The sequence below is a fragment of the Herpailurus yagouaroundi genome, unplaced genomic scaffold, assembly GCF_014898765.1.
Source record: "Herpailurus yagouaroundi ecotype Mexico unplaced genomic scaffold, PumYag 182, whole genome shotgun sequence".
Lineage (NCBI taxonomy): Eukaryota > Metazoa > Chordata > Mammalia > Carnivora > Felidae > Herpailurus > Herpailurus yagouaroundi.
In genome coordinates this window covers 18097695-18118973 of record NW_024412413.1, presented here as the reverse complement: position 1 = coordinate 18118973, position 21279 = coordinate 18097695, and the positions used below count along the sequence as shown (strand labels likewise).

The 21279-nt window shown below is 43.3% G+C and overlaps 1 protein-coding gene across 1 annotated transcript in view; it reads right to left on the bottom strand.

Moving 5' to 3' along the window:
* Nucleotides 1-390: 390 nt before the first annotated feature.
* LOC121041016 (putative tetratricopeptide repeat protein 41) overlaps nt 391-21279 on the bottom strand; it is a 76665-nt gene continuing 55776 nt past the window's right edge. The window contains 9 exon segments of the mRNA XM_040491836.1: nt 391-453; nt 455-1070; nt 1162-1291; nt 9271-9404; nt 14234-14318; nt 14321-14382; nt 15437-15501; nt 20773-20883; nt 20885-20913. Of these exon segments, the coding sequence (XP_040347770.1) occupies nt 391-453; nt 455-1070; nt 1162-1291; nt 9271-9404; nt 14234-14318; nt 14321-14382; nt 15437-15501; nt 20773-20883; nt 20885-20913 (1295 nt within the window).

Genomic DNA, 21279 nt, shown 5'->3' with positions numbered 1-21279 from the left:
TTCTTATTCATGTTTCATTAAAAAAAGTTTTGGTGATAGCAATTATAAATTTTGTTTACAAGGAAAATCAATTCATAAATTCAAAATAAACTGTATCAATGTAAAAGTAACACAATTAGACAATTAGAACTTTAATAGTACTGCTTCAGCATATTTTTAGATATGGAACCCTGTGAGATCAACATTCTTCTACCTACCATGTAAATATGAATCACTTCAAAATTGTTTTTAGCTACAATCTGTTACATATTTTAAAGAACTAAAAAAATCAAGACCTAGACTTTGATTATCATCACTTCTAAAAGTTATAAAAGAAAATATCTCATCAAAGAGTTCTAAATAAAAGCAAGTATTAAGAAATCTCAAACACAAATACACCCATGATCATTTTTATACTTTATTAGTATCATTTGAGGTCTTCAACAATTTGGTTTCAAACTGAGATCTTCCCTGCAAAAAAACTCTTCTGGGGAACTGAACTGTATTCTGGGCTATGAAAAAGCCACTTTTCTGATATGAGCTCAGATATGGATTCCCAGGGATTATTTGTGCTAAGAGACCCTCCTGCCAAGGGATGCCGGTAAATTGTGGTGATTTGGCCTTTTCCACCCTCACCTTTAGCTGAGAAAACCTTTTGCCGTGAAACCTTTACTACACCATCCATTTTACTCAAAGATAAAACCTTAGAGGAATAATCTTTCTTTTTCATTGAACCTCCTTTTCCTGGGCCAGTCCATGGCTCCACATTATCCTGTGTCTTCTGTCGGGTCTTCTCCTCAACAGAAATGGAAACGATGGGTCTCGAGACTTTTTTCCCTTTTCCAGAAGCACATTTTGATTTCTCTGAAATTATATGAGGTGCCAAGTCCATGCTTTTAACTCTCTGTAGGTTATGTGCATTCATGCGTATCGCAGAGCTCACTGTATTAGAACTCTGAGCACTGTGGTAGTCTAATTTAAGCAAGTACTCCCATAATGAGGTGCCATTCCTAGAACCCTCGAAATATTGCTGACTCATGCCTTGAGGCCAACATCTTCTACTCCTGATCCGCTCAATTTCCCTCAGAAGTCTGCAAAAGATCAGAAATCGTCAAGAGGCCACATGTGTCACGTGAATAGCCAGAAGCAGGTTTCTTTTTGAGACCCAGAACAGAAACTCACTGCAGGATTCCATGGATTGACGAATGAGAAGATCCCAGGTAGGTCGCCCTTAAGTCAAGTGATCTGTACAGATAGCCCACTGCTTCAGTCATGACGTGATGACCGGAGTCATTTATGAATAACTGACCTGCTGGATATTTGAAAATAAGAATATTAGCATTTTTAAAAATTACTCCTGGTTTCACATACTTAAAAGAGAAGGATAAAAAAAAAATTATAAAAGATGGCACTGGGTGCTTGTTTCAGCAGTACATATACTAAAATGGGAATGATACAGAGAAGATTACGTGAACCATTCCATTATTTTTAAGAAAAGGGTGGCTCAGTCGTTTGAGCAGCCTACTTTTAACTTCAACTCAGGTCATGGTCTCACAGTTCGTGAGTTCGTGCCCCATGTCAGGATCTGAGCTGACAGTGCAAAGCCTGCTTGTGATTCTCTCTCTCTCTCTCTCTCTCTCTCTCTCTCTCTCTCTCTCTCTTTCCCCCTTCCCTGCTCATGTTTTCTTTCTCTCTCAAAATAAATAAACAAAAAAAAAGATGGCATTAGAACATCATCTATTATAGTATTCCTGACAAAAACATTTAATCCAAGTCTAAATATAAGGAAACAATCAGATACAAATTGATTTTGGCTCAGGTCATGGTCTCATGGTCATGGGATTGAATGTCAGGCTCTGTGCTGACCATGGAGCTTGCTTGGGATTCTCTCTCTCCCTCTCTCTCTCTCTGCCCCTCCCTCTCGTGCATGCACACACGCACTCTCTCAAAATAAATAAAAATAAACGTTTAAAAAAAGGATATTTCCTAGAACACGTGGGGACACTTGAATATAAACTGCACATTAGATAACAGCCTTATGTAATGGTCAATTTCCCAGATTTGATAAGTGTATCGTGGTTATTTAGGGGAACGTCCTTGTATTTTGAAGACACATGATGAAGTATTTACAAACAGGAGTGTCATATCAACAACTGACATTCAAATAGTTTGGAAAAAAAATACGGATGGACATGCATGTATGAAAGAGAAAAAGAATGCAAATGTGGCCAAAAACGTTAACAATTGGTGAATATAGGCAAAGGGTCTATAGGTGTTCATTATATAAAGCCAGGTGCCACTGTCAATAATGTAATATAACTCTCTAAAATGTGTTTATATATATATATGCATATATATATATATGACATATACACACATATATATTAACAGTCTAAACTGCAAGTGGTAAATTTATTCATTTATTCATCTACTCATTTTACCCATTTATTCATTTACTCATTTTACCCATTTACAAGACCCATTTTAAGGAGCTGAATTTCTACCACTAGTTATAAACATAATGTAAGGCCAGTGCATACAGGACATCGATTTGGGTGTGTGACAAAGAGACTGCCAAGATCTTAAGGGTAAAAACCACCGGCCCCATATTAATAATAATAATAACAACGGTAAATTATGCGATTGCCATCCATCGGGCCTGTGTAATCCTAAAAGGTATGGATGATCATCATTTGTCTATTGTTTTCTCATTTAGCCTTTTGCTAGGACACACATCCACGTGGTTCAATGAAAATGTATAAAGCTATGAAGTAAAAAGCGTCTCTCCCATCTCGGTCCTCATCTGTGCAGTCTTCTCCTAACCCGCGTCCTTCCAGAGAACTTTTAGTGCATGTCTATTGTCTTTTAAAGAGGAGAAGACTGGAAGAAGTAACTAGCTCCCGTTCATGGTAGAACAGTCCAAGGTCTGCTTCATCCCCAAGCCCGTGTCCTCCACTGACTGCTACACTAGGCTGCCGCTTCCCTCATCCTGGATTGTCCTTCTTCGGAGGACCAGCCGTGGCTTCTATTTGCAGAAATGTTCTCTTCTCTGTAGCTCTGCCTCATGAGTCATAACCCAGGTCTCAGAGTCTCGTAGGGAGCTGTAGCTATTGGCTCTGCTTAGCAATCTGTGGCTATTTTTCTTCTTTTCGAATTATTTTCATAACTCCCTGTGATGTTATGTCTAGCAGAGCAGAAGGCACTTTCACAAGTGACCCTGCTCTGGATGGCCACGTTGCCTTGGTCTTAACTAACCTTACAAGGTAAAGAGAAGAAGAGAGCCAGAATGTCTCACGCGACAGCTGAGCAAGAACTCATTCCCCGAGATCTTCTGGATGCCAATAACCAGGCCGCACAGAATGTTTATTCTGCCCAAAGCCCTTTAATAGGCTCCGACTTGCCACACAGACCAGCTGCCACTGCCCCAACACACACAGTTTCCGGCTCCTGCTCCTCAGACTCCCTCCTGGCCACACATCTTGGCTCCTCAGGCCCCTGTACCCTCAGGATCCATTCTGCACCTGTATCTGTAGCTCTGACCTCAGACACAATCCAGTCCTCTCTTTCTGGCAACAAGTGTTGTAGCTTTCAGGAAAGGACAGCCTTGCCTCAGGCCCAGCCCCAGGCCATCCCATCCTCCCTTGGAATCAGTACTGGCTGGGCAGCACGACCTAGCCTGGTCAGTCCTCCCAGCCCAGGGAAGAAGACAGACCAGGATGGGTTCGTTTCAAGTAGATGGAAGTCACCGAGCCTCTTCTTACTTGAACTCTTCATTCTCAATGGAGAGGGAATCTAACGTTAATTGGGCATTCTGTTGGGTCTTTCTGCATACATCATCTCATTTAATCTTCAAAATAACCCTATGGACATTATTACTATCACTTTTTGGCCAGTAAGAAAATTGAGACTCAGAGAGGTTCTGTCCAGAAACCAGCAGAACTGAGATTCAAAGCCAGGTCCCTGGGATCCAAGCACTATAACTTCTAGAGGTAGGTAAAGACAACACCGTTCTCCCTGTTGCAATGGATCCTTAGGAGATTTTCCATAAAAATATAGATAGGGAGGAACCATCAGCTATCTTTTCATTTTGCACTTAGGGACAGAATATGAATCAGAGGTAAGAAAAGTGGGGGACAGGCCTACCAACTACGTTGAAAATCTGTCCTCAGATTTAAAAAATTTTTAATGTTGATTTTCTTTTTGAGACAGACAGCACAAGTGGGGGAGGGGCAGAGAGAGAGATACACACATAGAATCCAATGCAGGCTCCAGGTTCTGAGTTGTCAGCACAAAGCCCTATGCAGGGCTCGAACTCATCAACCACGAAATCATGACCTGAGCCAGAGTCGGACGCTCAATTGACTGAGCCACCCATGCGCCCTTATTCTCAGATTTTAAATGGTAAGTTCTCCTCATCCCCCGCTGCCAACTTTTTTACTGCTTATATTAAAAATAAAGTGGGGGACGCCTGGGTGGCTCAGTCGGTTGAGTGTCCAACTCTTGATTTTGGCTCAGGTCATGATCTCATGGGTCGTAAGATCAAGCCCCGAATCAGGCTCTGTGCTGTGGAGCCTGTTTGGGATTCTCTCTCCCTCTCTCTCTGTCCCTCCCCCACTCACTCACTCTCAGTCTCTCTCTCTGTCCAAATAAATAAATAAACATTACTAAAAGAATAAAATAAAAAATAAAGCGGTAACTTTACTATCTCCTCTAGAAAAAGAAAGCAAGATCTTTTATCCAAAGACAATCCTCTGCCCTTTTAAGTATTCTTCTAAAGTACAACCTTTTCTGGTCTGTATTCTACTACAATTTAAGCCTCCTGCTTCCTCTAATATTTGCTGTCACCTAACATGTGGGATTTTCCAATGCCAGCCCTGTGTTTACTTAATCCCCAGTCCATAGTTGCAATGCAGGTGGTTGCCACCAGCTAACAAGGAAGATCTCAGGTGTTGGTGGAGGTCCTCAGGAAATCGAATCAACTCTATGGACACTGCCTAACAGGGAGTCCCCCCTACCTGTGCACCTGTGTGGGAATGAATGGGCTAAGTAGAGACAATCCCCTTCTATGTTCTCTACCCAGAAGGTGTCCTGCAAATGTGAATGAGGAAGGAGGATTATGCATTGCCTAGAGGTTCTTTGTTGAAAGTTTTTTTGTTTGCTAAGTATGCATGTCCAAAGTTTCTTCCTCAGAAGTCCTTCAGTTTGAGAAACTAAGCTTGTTTCCTCATTCTTTCAATAAATGTGTGTCTATAAACATATTAGGGAGGGAGAAAGCTATCATTGTCTCAAAGTGAAATGTTGCAACTGGATGTCTCCATGGGCTTTCCATTTCTGCCCTGAAAGGAAACAATAAAAGAGGGTATGTGGGCGGGGAGAAGGATGGAGGGTGTCCTTCGCTCCACCCCTCTCCACTGAGACCATTGGCAGGTCCACTTACAGGGACCCGGCTGCACATGACAAGCAGCAACCTCTGTCCTCTGCCTCAGTACTGCATGAGTTCATTCCACCGATTCAGGGGCCTGTGCAGACCCCACTTTTGAGTAGAGGGAACAAATTCATTGTTCTCTCTTACACAGGCTTTTGCCCCTACCACTACTCCACCAAAACTGAAGGTTCCCTGCGACCCCTGTGGCGCAAGGGTCTGCTCTCAAGTTGGTGGTCAGTTGTCAGCCCTGTCCTTTCTCAGCTTCCATGACTTTACCGATTCTCAGCCTCCTTCTAGAGCCATTCCTCATCTTTCACTGCAACTCTTCCCTCTGCCCAGCCCTTAAATACTGGCATTCTTCCAACTTCTATCTCTTGCCATCTTTTTGTCTTATATTCTTCTTGGCTCTTTCAACCATTCTACCAGGTTGACCCACCAAGCATCTGCTAAGGACTCCAAAATATTTTTCTCCAGCTCAGTCTTCTAGCTCCTAAGCACCAGAGTCATATACTCTACTGCCTACTGAATGTCCCCACTCACATAAGAGATTCAAACTCAACATGCCCTAAATTAGCTCACCATGGATCCCACCCCAACTCTCAACCTATGCTTCCTGTCTTAGAACGGCAACAACTTCATCCACGCAGATGCAATCACCTCTGGTATGGCCATAAACTGGGGGATACCTTTGTTCCCTTCCCTCACCTCCCACATCCAATCAAGCACTGAAAACAGTTGGATTTACCTCTGAAATCTCAAATACAACCCTTTCTATTTCTACTGTCCTGGTCTCAGTTAACACAGGAGACTCTCCAGTCCTCTCTTACCAGCCCCATCCTCTATCAGCCACAGAGTATTAGATCTAAAATACATTTTTGGTGGGGTGCCTGGGTGGCTCAAGTGGTTAAGCATCTGACTCTTGGATCTCAGCTCGGGTCTTGATCTCAGTGTCGTGAGTTTAAGCCCTGAATTCAGCTCCACACTGGGCATGATGTCTACTTTAAAAAATGAAGTGAGAGTTGTTTTCTATGAAAAACAGGCTGAATGCCTTGGAATTCTTTCAAATTCCAGGACAAGACAGCCATAAAAGGTGGAGGGAAGAAAGAGATAGCAACCTAGAAGGATCTTACACAAACCATGACAATTGTCCAAGTTCTCACCCTACAGAAACTAAAACTGGAAATTGTGGGTGATACATTTTGAGAAAGGTGATGGCTAATTCTAATCAGAGGACCCATTCTAAAAAAAAAAAAAGTCTTGATTCTAAATTTAAGAGTTTGAGGAAATAACTATTTATATGTGGAAGTTAAAATTGAAATGCATAGGATGCCTGAGTGGCTCAGTCAGTTGAGCATCCGACTTGATTTCAGCTCAGGTCATGATCCCAGGGTCAAGAGATTGAACCCCAAGTCAGGCTCCATGCTGAGCATTCTCTCTGTCTCTCTTTCTTCCACCCCCACATGTGTGCTCTCTCTCTCTCTCTCTCTCTCTTTCAAGGAAAGAATAAAATAAAATTGAAAGGCAGTTTGTCTATGTCACTTACCTGATCTTTTGGATTAAGAGACCTAGTGCTATAGAGGACCACAGCTGAGCTGAGCATTGAAAACTCCTCTGAGGAGAGAGGACTGACTCACCGTATGGAAAGTCACCCACTAGAGCTTTTGTTTAATTTCTTCCTTCTAAATTTGACAGAGATGGTTGGCATTTCTTTTTTTAAAAGAATCCCAGGGAGAGGGAAGTAACGTGAACTTCATCTATCATACTTCTTTCAAAATAAACAATTCAGTACAGAACATTCAGCTTGATATTATGGGATATGAAAAGCCACACTCCCACTGAAATTATTTCTCAATAGGCGGATTTAAAACACTTATCAGAGGAGCGCCTGGGTGGCTCAGTCGGTTGAGCATCCGACTCTTGATCTCGGCTCAGGTCTTGATCTCACGGTTCATGGCATAGAGCCCTGCCTTGGGCTCTGCACTGACAGCATGGAGCCTGCTTGGGATTCTCTCTCCACCCCCTCTGCCCCTCCCCCACTTGTGCACATACGAGCTCTCTCATAAATACATAAACAAAAACACTTATCAGAGAAGGAGAACAGTAATACGGTTCTGTGTCAGAGGTAGCCTGGAACATAAATCACAAAAATCCTCTTTTCATAGTCAGGATTCGTACTAAAATCTCCAGAATTAACAATTTTATCAGGTTAAGATTTGTCTTGAAACTGGATTGAAATTGAGAGGAGACAAGCTGTACAGGATATATTACACAGAAAGACTTCATTTTTGAATAAGTGTCTCACAAAACCATGACCAGAAGAGGAAACAAAATGTAGAATTTATTGCCCCACAGACTGTCACCTCAGATTCTCCAATTAACCAAACTCAGTTCAGGCTCTTCTTAGCTCTTTTTCAACCAGGCCTCACTTTGGGCTTCTGTGTTCATCTCTGCATTGTCCAGTTTTAGCAAGAATCCTCCTAAGTCAGTTTAGCCATCCTCAGTGACTGATCACCCTGGACATCAGGTTCCTCAGTCCCCATCACAGCCCAGGTGAGGCCTGCCTTCAGCAAGAGCCCTGTTAGGTTCATTGAGCCCGAATTCCTTACATCAGACGTTTCCTCTCGGTGAATTTTCTATCCATTGACTCCCTCCCTACTCCTTGGCTATAAATTCTCACTTGTCCATGCTGTATTCAGAATTGAGTGTACTTTTGTACTGAGGCCTCTTTCCCCTATTGCAACAGTCCTAAATAAAATGTTCTTACTGCTTTAAGGTGCAGCAAATACTTGTTGAATGAATGAATGAATGAATGAATGAATGAGTGAATGAATAAATGTATGATAATGATAACACAAGTTAATTAACATTTAAAATGCCCTTAATGGGGCTCTTGGGTGGCTCAGTTGGTTAAGTATCTGACTCTTAATTTTGGCTCAGGTCATGATCTCACAGTTCAGGAGTTTGAGACCCACATCAGGCTCTGTGGTGATAGTATGGAGCCTGCTTGGGATTCTCTCTCTCTCTCTCTCTCTCTCTCTCTCTCTCTCTCTCTCTCTCTCTGCCCCTCCTCCACTCATGTGCACACATGCGTGCGTGCTCTGTCTCTAAAAATAAATAAATAAAGGTAAAAAAGTTAAAAAACATTCAATCAAAGGTAGGCCCATGTGAAAAGCCATTTGTGATTTTCAGTCACGTGTTACTCCAGGGTCACAGGAATAAGTATGAAGAGGCTATTCCTATACAAACAGTGTCTTACAACAGAATGGGCAGGAAGGGAAGCCACGCTGACAAGACAGGGTCTAGCCAGGCACGGTGTCCCGCCCACAAGAGATTGAGAGACGGATGGAAAGACTTCTAGAAGATGGAAAGACTTCTTTCCATTATGGACTGAGTGTGTCCTCCTCCCAAATTCTTTTGCTGAACTCCTAACCCCCAACAGGATGGCATTCAGAGATGAGGCCATTGGGAGGTAAGTGGGTCATGAGGGCAACCCCCTCACGAATGGGATCGGTGCCTCATAAAATGGGTGTCCGTCCTCCCACCATGTGAGGACACAGTGAGAAAACAGCTGTCTATGAACCAGGAAGCAGGCTCTCTCACAAGTCTATTGCCACCTGATCTTGGACTTCCCAGCTTTCAGAACTGTGAAAAACAGGTATCTGTTGTCTAGGCCTCCCTGTCTGTGGTATTCTGTTACAGCAGCCCAGACAGACTAAGATGCTTTCCTGATAAGACAAGGTAAACAAGATGCTTACATAGTCAACAGGAATTACCTGCTTCAAAATGAAGGTATTTTTAAAATAAGCCAAGTACGCAGGTCAAAGGGAAAGGTCACCCTCTTCTAATAGAAATATGTCAGCAATTACTTAATTTACACAAGGTGTCACTTAGGCTAATGCTCAGCTGCTTCCTGACGAGTGAGGAATTGGTGAAAGTCCCTGCATTTTCCTTTATTCGTATCACTTGTTTATAATATTCAATTGCTTGCTTCCTTTGGCATCTAGAAAAGAAAAATTTAATTAAAGGTTTGCATTCATTCATTCATTCATTCATTCATTCAACAAACATTCAGGGCTGGGGCTCAAAGATGAGTAAAACTAATCCGTGTCTCAGAGAACTTCCTAAGGTAGGAGCAGAGGCTGAAGAGTGAAACAAAGGACCGGCCACTCATGAAGGGCACTAAGTGCAAACCTAAGGGTTCGGGGCTTTCGTGGTGCAAAATCTCCATTAAGAGTATGATGTGATCTAACATGCATTGTAGAAACTTCCCCTGGATGGACAATGTGGAGGAGAGACTGCAGCAGGTAAGGCTACAGTCAGGGAGGCCAGTCACTCCAAGGGAAGAATGAGGGTCTGAGGTGATGCAGTGACCCCCAGACGAAAAAGGAGATCCACTGCACCTGGGCGTTACAGTGAATGTTGTGGCCCTGGTGCTGGGATCATTGGGGCATCGCCCAGTAGAGTGACGTGGTTAGAACCTGAGCTCTCAAGTTAGACAGGCCTGGTAGTGACATGGAGGTTAGTTAGGCATAGAGCTCTGCAATCAGACTGCCTGGGTGGTAATCCTGGCTCGACCACTTAAAGCTGGGCAAGCATCCTAATCTTCTGAACCTCAGCTTTCTCACCTTCAAGATGAGCTCAACAGAACTGTTTTGAGGATTTGACGAGAAAACGCATGCAGTCTTTAGTATAGTGACTGATCATAAATACGATCAAGATGACCCCGTGGTGTCTGCACCGGGTGAAACAGAAGACGCGTTTCATCAGGAAGAGAGGGTGGACGTGTTCAGTCTTGAGAATGTGGACTCGGAAATGCCCAAATACTTTGGAATACTCAAGTGGAGACACCCAATAGATGATAGGTCTAAGAGGAACATGACGGCAGGCGGTCAGCACCTTATGGCTGAAGCTCTAGGCACAGGTGAGGTTGGGGGGCTAAAATTGAGACCAGCGTCCAAGCACAGCATCCATGAACTGAACCCAAGGGAGCACCATCATTTGAACAAGAGTCAGTGAGAGAAAGAGGAAACCCACAAAAGAACTGAGAAGGGATCATCAGAGAAGAGATCCAGGAGGGAGGGTATCTCAGGCACCAGGAGAGAGTTGTTTCCGGAAGGGAGTCATCAGCACAGTTCTTACCTCAGCATGAGAAGGCCAACAAGATCAAAAAGTACAAAGGGACACATGTAACATGTTCCTGATGACATTCACTGGAGTAGAGAAAATGGAGCTGGATGGAGGTAGACGTTCAAAGACAGTGAATGGGAAGTCAGGAAGAAACTTGACCTTGAAAAGGTGACTGATGAAAGGGTAGCTGCTGATGAGTGGATACAAAGTCAAGAAAGAGTAGATGACATTTATTTTACTGAGAACATTTACTGTTCCTCTTAAGACAGCTTATTCACTCTTCTCTGTCCTGTTGCTTTTAATTTAACCTCCTTTTTCCAGCCCTCCCCACCCCCATGCTGCAAGGCCCTCAGGATCCCACGGATCATTTCTGTAGTGCATGAGCGCTGTCTCGAGGGCACCTGGCCACCGGGACAAAGGATCTACACATGTGTGAGAGGGGAGGCGAGTCGCACAGCAAAATATCTCCTGGTCTTAACTAACGCTAAGAAAGATGTGGTCACCTAAGGACAACCTTCCACAAGGAAAAAGGCTTCCTGTTATTCCAGAAGGTTGATCGTTGCTAATGAGACCTGGGCAAAAGGCATCCAAGTATGGTCAGGCTGTCTGCCGCAGAGGCCCCCCTGTGGAACGGACTAGCAACATTAAGCGTCTGTGATTCACACCCCACCCGCTGTGGACTTGTGATGGGGCAGCCCCAGGCAGCATGGATGACTCAGTCAGTATGCTAGTGTTTAGATTTTTCTTTTGCAAGGCATTGGTTTCACTGTCAAGCTGTTTGCTTCTCTAAAGAAAGGCCTGTCTCTGTTCACAGGTGCGGGTCTTAAGGGGGAACGAAAGGAGGCTTATCTGGTATCCGGCACCTAAACAATTACCTGATGCGGAGCAAAATAACAATACTAAGAACCCCATTCAATGAGCCCTTTTGGAATGTGCCAGGCTTTCTGCTAAGCACTTCCCAGATGGGATCTCTTAGTCCTCACAGTCACCCTGTGAGGAAGACACTATCCTCACTCTCATTTTACCAACGAGGAAATGAATGGGACAGCACCTGTAAAGTTAACCCTAACTACGTGCTTATTTGGGCTACGCTTTTGAAGGTCAATACTCCAAAAAAGACTAAGTGCCCATTGGCAACCTCTCATCCCTCCTGGGAGCAAAAGTGGGAAGAGGTTGCCTGCCTGGGGAGAGGTAAGACGGAGAACAGAGAGCGGAGGGACAGAAACTATGAAAACTCCACAACTTTGTAATATAGCCTAGAGCATCTCCAGCCTTCTGGTTGGCTGACTCGGCTCTGAGAGGGTGTGAGCCAGAGCCAAAGGAAGGGTGGGGTGTATCAGCGTCTGGACTCACACAGAACCTTCTCTCACACCCATCTGTCGAGAGAAGTGGTAGATGCTAACCCGGCAGATGCTAACGCTGATTCCACCCATAGGATGACACCTATACCCCTCTCCCAAACACAGGAACTGACAAAGAATCTCTCCTTGACCAAACTCCGCTCATGGCCTTCTCACTCTTTCTCAAACAGGCCTTAACTTTTGGATGTCTGTGTTCATTTCTGCACCGTCCAACTTTAGCAAGAATCCTGATAAGTCCGTTTAAAGAGGACTCCCCGCCCCCTGGTGTCTGATCACTGTCAAAACCGGGTTCCTCATTCCCCATCATACCCCAGGTGAGGCCTGATCATGCCAGCCTGCTTTCAGCAAGCATCCTGTTAGGTCGGGGGCACCTGGGTGGCTCAGTCGGTTGAGCGTCTGACTTCAGCTCAGGTCATGATCTCACGGTTCGTGAGTTCAAGCCCCACAGGACTCATTGCTGTCAGTGCACAGCCTGCTTGGGATCCTCTGTCCCCCTCTCTCTCTGCCCCTCCCCCACTTTTGCTCTCTCCCAAATATAAATAAACATTAAAGAAATTTAAGAAAACATTAAAAAAAAAAATAAGGAATCCCCTTAGGTCCATTGAGCTTGAATCCTCCTCACCCCCGATGTTTCTTCTCAGCAATTTTCCATCCACCAATCCCCCCCACACACAACTTCTCTTTGTACTGGGGGTTGTGTCCAATCTCTCCGCCTGCAAAACCTCACTGCAGGACCTGAAAAAAAGTCCACCTTATCTTTCTTTAACAAGTGTTACTGAGACAGGAAAAGCAAAGGGACTCCATGAGAGAAAAAGTTGGTTTTTTTTTCCTTCTTTTCTGGCTTTTATTCTTGCTAGGACCTGCACCCCTACCCACTCTACACATGCCTCGGAAGGCAAAGAGCATATGTCCTCCTTGCCAGGGACAAGGAATTACTGATTTCTCAGGAATAGATAACATCTAAGGACAGGCCGGGCGAGAATGACCAGAAGAAGCCATCACGGGTACTCCAGACCACCAGCGCTAGACATCTCCACGCCAAGGACCCCTGGCTCCAAGAACTAACACCTGGGCCCTCATCTTTGATCTAGCTGGTTCCTGGATGCCTGAGGGGACACTTACACCAGACCGCCATCCTCAGTAAAAACTCCCAGACCCCAAGCAAAAACGAGACTCGTGCTCTTTTCCTTTCCGAGTCTCCTGGACACCCCATCTATCTGTCTGTCTGTCTGTCTCTCTCTCTGTCTCTCTCTCTCTCTCTCTCTCTCTCTCTCTATATATATATATATATATATTTTTTTTTTTTTTCAGTAAACTATGCTTTCACCTCCTGCTGGCTCACGTTTGATTTCCATCCTGCCTGAAGCCAAGGACCCCTTAGCTGGTCTCACAGTACCCTGCTCTGGGTCCCTGGGCCAGACCTGCCCTACATCATTATGAACAGTTTTTTCTCTAACAGCCTTAACTATGCCTTGTGTGGGGAGCAGAAGGAAAGCCCCAAGCGTCACAGGAGAGGAACTCGGGACTTCCCGAGCGAGGAGAGGAGAAGGAAAACACAGAGGGAAAGCCTGGGTCTTCCAGGAGGAGACCCATGGGGTGTGGCCCCACAGACAATGGAGCTGAGACCTGCACAGAGTCAGGATACAAATACAGTAATACAGTTAACCCTTGAACCACGCTGTTGGCGGGGGGGGGGGGGGGGGCGGGGCGGTGGAGAGGGACACCAACCCCTGTGCAACTGAAAATGTGCATATCTTTTGACTCCCCAAAACTTTAATAGTAACACTTACAGTGTTACTTACAGTGTTAAGTAAGTGTTACTGATAACATAAGCAGTCAATTAGTACAGACTTGTATATCATACGTATTGTATATACTGTACTCTTACAATGAAATAAGCTAGGGAAAAGAAAATGTTATGAGGAAAATCATAAGGAAGAAAAAAATGCATTTACAGTCCTGTACCATATTTATTTTTTTTAAATCCATATATAAGTGGATCCACACAGTTCACCCCTGTGTGGTTTGAGGGTCGGCTGTACATCTTCCTCACAAGGCCTGGGAGTGATTCAGGGAAACACAACAACATCACACTCCTTTGTATTTTTCCTACTGCAAAAACTTCTACACAATTCGTGGGCCAAGAGGTCCTTTCAAATACATTACAGTCAGTGTCCTGACAGACAGGGACAGAACTCTCAGGTTTCTGAACAAGGCTGCAGTCAGAGAAGTGAGGCACCCTCGATGGGTCAACCCCAGACCTCCCAGCCACTGGTATTTTGGTGGGGGGCGGCGGGGGGAAGAGAAGACACGCTACTTGGAACATTTGGTATAAACTTACCTTTCACTCTCTTCCGGTAGAAAAGATAGTAAATCTGCTAAAAATTCCATAATTTCTCCAACTAGGATATTTTTCTCACCAAACTTCTCCTGATATTTAAGCATTCTTGAAGTCTCATTTTTGCAAGAGACGTGTCTCCAGCAGCAAATCTGAGAATAAAATGCATGTGTGTCTTCACTGGGTACGATATTATTGGCTACTTCATTGTACTATCAAAGGTAATTCTTACAAACATCTTTTATTTTATACAGAAAGAAACAGAACAGCAGAGCAGTTTCTAATATAGAGATTCAAGACCTTCACAGTGACTTATAAGGAGATAAGTGAATATCTTATAAGAAACTAGACACTATTCTCAACCCGATCACTATCGACACTTGGGCTAGGTACTATGTTGCTGTCTTGTGTATTGTATAATGTGTAGCATCATCCTGGCCTCTACCCACTAGGTGTCAGTAAGAACCCCTCCAAATGCCTCCAGACATTACCAGAGGTGCCCCGAGGAGCAAAGTCACCCCTGGTTGAGAACCACAGAAGCAGAGGATAGAAATGCTAACATTCCGCATTTCTTCACCCAGTTAGATGGAAAATGGATTAACAAGTGTGGCTTAAAAATCTTAATCTTGGGGCACCTGGGTGGTTCAGTTGGTTAAGAGGCCGACTCTTGATTGCAGCTCAGGTCATGATCTCACGGTTCGTGAGTTCAAGCCACACATCGGGCTCTGTGCTGACAGCGTGGAGCCTGCTTCAGATCCTCTGTCTTCCTCTCTCTGCCCCTCCCCGACTCAGGCTACATTCTTTCTCTCAAAAACAAATAAATGTTAAAAAATATATATATATTAATCTTAACAATAAAAACTAGTACAGAAAACAATAATTTTTCAAGAAAAAAATTCATGTTTATATCAGAACACCTTTGGTGTATTTCATGGTAGCCTGGTCACAGGGGTTGTTGTCCAAAAAGCTGGAAGTTTCAGTAGCACATTCCAAAATATGATTTTCTTTTAAGTACTTTTCACTTGCTGACTTTACCAGGTTGTTCAGCACTCTGCCTGCAGAGAATACATTTTGGCAAAGAAGATGATGCTTAAGGTTTGTTTGTTCTACAAAAGAGTTAAGATGTCAAGAGGCAGAGCATTTAACATCATTTCTTCATCACTGCCAATAGCCAGGATTTTCTTAATAAATCAGTTCCTGGCCTACATTGCACAGGGCTTGGTTTTCATACAACGAATTTGTGTGTGCACAGCAATTACAAGGCTGAAGAGCTAAGACAACAGATTAGAACCAAATTCTGAGACCGTTTTGCAAATGAATAGATCAGAAATTAAGTAAGAATATGGATCATCACTGTGGTAGCCAAGTCCTACAGAAGGTAGCCAGCACAGTCTTGCAGTAATAATAAAATGATAAAGCTTACAACAAGAAGCACATGAATTAGCCCTATAAATCCAACTAAGAAATCATGAGCTATCCCTAGATACACACTGCCTTGGGGATGTACCTTCTTCAAAGGCCCAGCATCTTGCTCCTTTATTGAGAGTTATATATTCTGACACTAATACAGAGTCCTAAAATGCAGAAAGGATTTTCTAAGCCCTACTTTGTTAGGAAGAGAAAAAGCCCCAACAATGTTCCCAGAAGGCATTAGTCCAGCATTGGTGGCAATAAAGAAAACCAGACTTAACTCCCTGTGCTACGGAATTCAGTTGTGATTATAGAGGATTACCATGAAACTGTCAAGAGGCATCTTTCCCATCATCAGTGGGACCACATTCACTGCCCCACCCCCACCTCACCCAGTGCCTCACGTCTTTCACTTGGGCATCAGGGAGGGATAGAGCCATGTACCCAATCTCCCAATGTCCCCTCTCACCCGCATGTAGTCCATTCTCCACACCGCAGCAAAAGTGGTCTCAAAACAGAAATCGGATGATGCCATCCCCAGCCTAACTCTCTGTAACGGCTTCCCCCTCACTGAGAATAAAATCCAAATGCTTGCCCAAGGCCCGACACAATTCGGGCCCAGCTGCCTCCTGCCCTTTGCTCAGGGAGGCTCTTCCCACAGCTAGCACAGGCCAAGCCCCTTCCCACCCCAGGGCTCTGCACATGCTGTCTCCTTTGCCAGGACCACATGTCTCAGCTTAAATGCCCTCTTGACCCTTCAGAGGCAGACCCTCCCTCTGCTTAAGCTCTCTACCTAGGGCTCCTCTGTGTCTTCCATTGTATTTATTCCAACCTGCAATCATTGTGTGTTACCTGTCATCTCCATTAGAGGGCAGTGTTGGTGACTGTCCTGTTCACTGTGCTGGGTTCAGCAGAGCCCTGGGTGCATCGCAGGTGCTCAGTACACAGTTCTTGAATGTATGAGCTCTGGCCAGGCTGGAATCCTTGCCCCTCTCCCTTTATCTGCTCTCTTGGGCCCTGAATCCCGGCTTGACTCTTGTCAGAAGCCTGGAGCTATGGTGGGTCCCCATCAAAGTTGCTGATAAGGACAATGATCTACCCCCAAGCATCTCTTTTCAGTGGGACCCCACCCCTCCTGCTGGTTTGACCTCCTTGGGGAAACACGCTTGTCTACCCCATGCCAAGGTCTGCTCAATTCCTTGGAGCTCTGTACTTTGAACTGCCCAGCTGGCTTTGGAGGGCCAGTCCCAGAACCCACCTAAGTGCCCCTGGTTCCCTCCCTGGTATCCTCTGGTCACCAAGGTCCTACCATGCCTGTAACCAGTCCTGCCTGCATGAGGGTGCCTCAGAAGCTATACTCTGTATATCAAGGATTATAGCTTCATACACGTCAATGCTAGAAGAGATTCTGTATAGTGAGGAGTTATTGCAGACAGACTTTAGGATCAGACAGGCCTAGCTTGAACTCCCAGCTCCAAATCTGCTGGCTGTGGGAGCTGAAGTAGTTTAAATTATTCTATGTTTCTGACCTTCAGTTCCCTCCTCTATAAAATGGGGATAGCAATACATACCACATCAGGTATATTTGAAGACAAAAGATCATGAGCATAAAGTGTCATACATAACAAGCATTCAACAAATGAGAACTATTACTATCAAAGTGGATTTATAGATGAGATCTAGTGAGGAGAAGTGGCTTGCCCAAGGTGACCTTGGATCTTCTAGCCATGGTGGTAGATTGCAAAAACAGCTGTAACCCCCCATGCCAACCCGTACTGATTCCCCTTTGCAATGTCACTCTCCTCCACCAAGAGGTGGAGTCTCTCCCCCACTCACAGCAATGGACAGATCATCTAATCAAAAAATCAACAAGGAAACAATGGCTTTGAATGACACAATGGACCAGGTGGACTTAACAGGTATATTTAGAACATTTCATCCTAAAGCAGCAGAATATACATTCTTCTCCAGTGCACATGGAATGTTCTCCAGAATAGACCATATACTTGGACACAATTTGGCCCTCAGCAAGTACAAAAAATCGAGATCATACCGTGCATATTTTAAGACCACAACACTATGAAACTCGAAATCAACCACAAGAAAAAAATTGGAAAGGTAACAAATACTTGGAGACTGGAGAACATCCTATGAAAGAATGAATGGGCTAACCAAGCAGTTAAAGAGGAAATTAAGAAGTATATGGAAGTCAATGAAAATGATAACACCACAACCCAAAACCTCTGGGATGCAGCAAAGGCGGTCATAAGAGGAAAGCATATAGGAATCCAGGCCTTCCTAAAAAAGGAAGAAAGATCTCAGATACACAACCTAACTTTATGCCTTAAGGAGCTGGAAAAAAGAACAGGAAATAAAACCCAAAACCAGCAGAAGACAGGAAATAATAAAGATTAGAGCAGAAATTATGATATAGAAAACAAACAAACAAACAAACAAAAACCAGTAGAACAGATCAATGAAACCAGAAGCTGGTTCTTCGAAAGAATTAACAAAATTGATAAACCACTAGCCAGTTTGATCAAAAAGAAAAAGGAAAGGACCCAAATAAATAAAATCAAGAATGAAAGAGGAGAGATCACAACCAACACAACAGAAATAAAAACAATAATAAGAGAATATTATGAACAATTATATGCCAATAAAATGGGCAATCTCAGGGGTGCCTGGGTGGCGCAGTCGGTTAAGCGTCCGACTTCAGCCAGGTCACGATCTCGCGGTCCGTGAGTTCGAGCCCCGCGTCGGGCTCTGGGCTGATGGCTCAGAGCCTGGAGCCTGTTTCTGATTCTGTGTCTTCCTCTCTCTCTGCCCCTCCCCCGTTCATGCTCTGTCTCTCTCTGTCCCAAAAAAATAAATAAACGTTAAAAAAAAAATAAAATGGGCAATCTGGAAGAAATGGACAAATTCCTAGAAACATATACACTACCAAAACTGAAACAGGAAGAAATAGAAAATTCGAACAGACCCATAACCAGTAAAGAAATCGAATTAGTAATCAAAAATCTGCCAAAAAACAAGAGTCCAGGGCCAGATGACTTTCCAGAGGAATTCTACCAAACACTTAAGGAAGAAGTAACACCTATTCTCTTGAAGCTGTACCAAAAAATAGAAATGGAAGGAAAACTTCCAAACTCTTTCTATGAGGCCAGCATTACCTTGATTCCAAAACCAGACAGAGACCCCACTAAACAGGTGAACGATAGACCAATTTCCCTGATGAACATGGATGCAAAAATCCTCAACAAGATATTAGCCAACCGGATCCAACAATACATTAATAAAATTATTCACCACGACCAAGTGGGATTTATACTTGGGATACAGGGCTGGTTCAATATCTGCAAAACAATTAACGTGATTCATCACATCAATAAAAGAAAGGACAAGAACCATATGATCCTCTCAATAGATGCAGAGAAAGCATTTGACAAAATATAGCATCCTTTCTTGATAAAAACCCTCAAGAAAGTAGGGATAGAAGGATCATACCTCAAGATCATAAAAGCCATATATGAACGACCCAATGCTAACATCATCCTTAATGGGCCAGAAAAGACCCCGAATAGTCAAAGCAATTTTGAAAAAGAAAACCAAAGCAGGAGGCATCTCAATCCCAGACTTCAAGCTGTATTACAAAGCTGTAATCATCAAGACAGTATGGCAGTGGTACAAAAACAGACACTCAGATCAATGGAACAGAATAGAGAACCCAGAAATGGACCCACAAACATTAGTGGCCATCTAATCTTTGACAAAGCAGTAAAGAATATCCAATGGAATAAAGACAATCTCTTCAGCAAGTGGTGCTGGGAAAACTGGACAGCGACATGCAGAGGAATGAACCTGGATCACTTTCTTACACAATTCACAAAAATAAACTCAAAGTGGATGAAAGACCTCAATGTAAGACAGGAAGCCATCAAAATCCTCAAGGATAAAGCAGGAAAAAACCTCTTTGATCTTGGCCGCAGCAACTTCTTACTCAACACGTCTCCAGAGGCAAGGGAAACAAAAGCAAAAATGAACTACTGGGACCTCATCAAAATAAAAAGTTTCTGCACAGCGAAGGAAAACAATCAGCAAAACTAAAAGGCAACCGACAGAATGGGAGAAGATATTTGCAAACGACATATCAGATAAAGGGTTAGTATCCAAAACCTATAAAGAACTTATCAAACTCAACACCCAAAAAACAAATAATCCAATGAAGAAATGGGCAAACGACATGAATAGACACTTCTCCAAAGAATAAATTCAGATGGCCAACCGACACATGAAAAAATGCTCAACTTCACTCATCATCAGGGAAATACAAATCAAAACCACAATGAGATACCACTTGACCCCTGTCAGAATGGCTAACATTAACAACTCAGGCAACAACAGATGTTGGCGAGGATGCGGAGAAAGAGGATCTCTTTTGCATTGTTGGTGGGAATGCAAGCTGGTGCAGCCACTCTGGAAAACAGTATGGAGGTTCCTCAAAAAATTAAAAATAGAACTACCCTACAACCCAGAAATTTCACTACTAGGTATTTATCCAAGGGATACAGGTGTGCTGTTTCGAAGGGACACATGCACCCCCATGTTTATAGCAGCACTATCAACAATGGCCAAAGTATGGAAAGAGCCCGAATGCCCATCGATGGATGAATGGATAAAGAACATGTGGTATATATAGACAATGGGGTATTACTCGGCAATCAAAAATAATGAAATCTTGCCATTTGCAACTCCATGGATGGAACTAGAGGGTATTATGCTAAGCGAAATTAGTCAATCAGAGAAAGACAAATATCATATGACTTCACTCATATGAGGACTTTAAGAGACAAAACAGATGAACATAGGGGAAGGGAAATAAAAATAATATAAAAACAGGGAAGGGGACCAAACATAAGAGACTCTTAAATATGGAGAACAAACAGAGGGTTACTGGAGGGGGTGTGGGAGGGGGAATGGGCTAAATGGGTAAGGGGCACTAAGGAATCTACTCCTGAAATCATTGTTGCACTATAAGCTAACTAACTTGGATGTAAATTCAATAAATTATATGAAAAATTAAAAATTTTTAAATTAAAAAAATAAAAAAATAAAGCGATTTCCCACTTTACCTGCACTAACATGTTCTCGACAGTCAAGAATAATCCTTCTGCTTCATTGATCTTGCCCATAAGCTTCAGAAATTTCGCAATAAAGAACATTAATCGGCATTTGTCCATGGTGGGTAACCTCAAACAGCCTGCATTCCAGCACTAGAATGGAAAGAAAGGTAAATAAACCTAAAGCATATTCAGAAAGGAACAAAGAGCATCCAATACTTAATCTTGACACAGGAGTTAAACACATTATCCACACTTCAGTATTTCTCTCTCAAGGGATTAGCTCTTTGCTTTTATTAATGTTTACATATATTACCAAGTATTTCAAACAATGACATAAACAACAACTCTAATGCTTTTAAATGATCTTTTGATATGTAAAATTTGAAAACCAGAGAGTCAAAGAGTATTTCTATAGTGCAGTCTATATAAGGCTGCAATTTGAACTTGGGGGGCATTGTCAGGCAAGAATAAAAAGGTGTTTAAATTACTTACACAATTCTGCCCTCTGTTGTAACT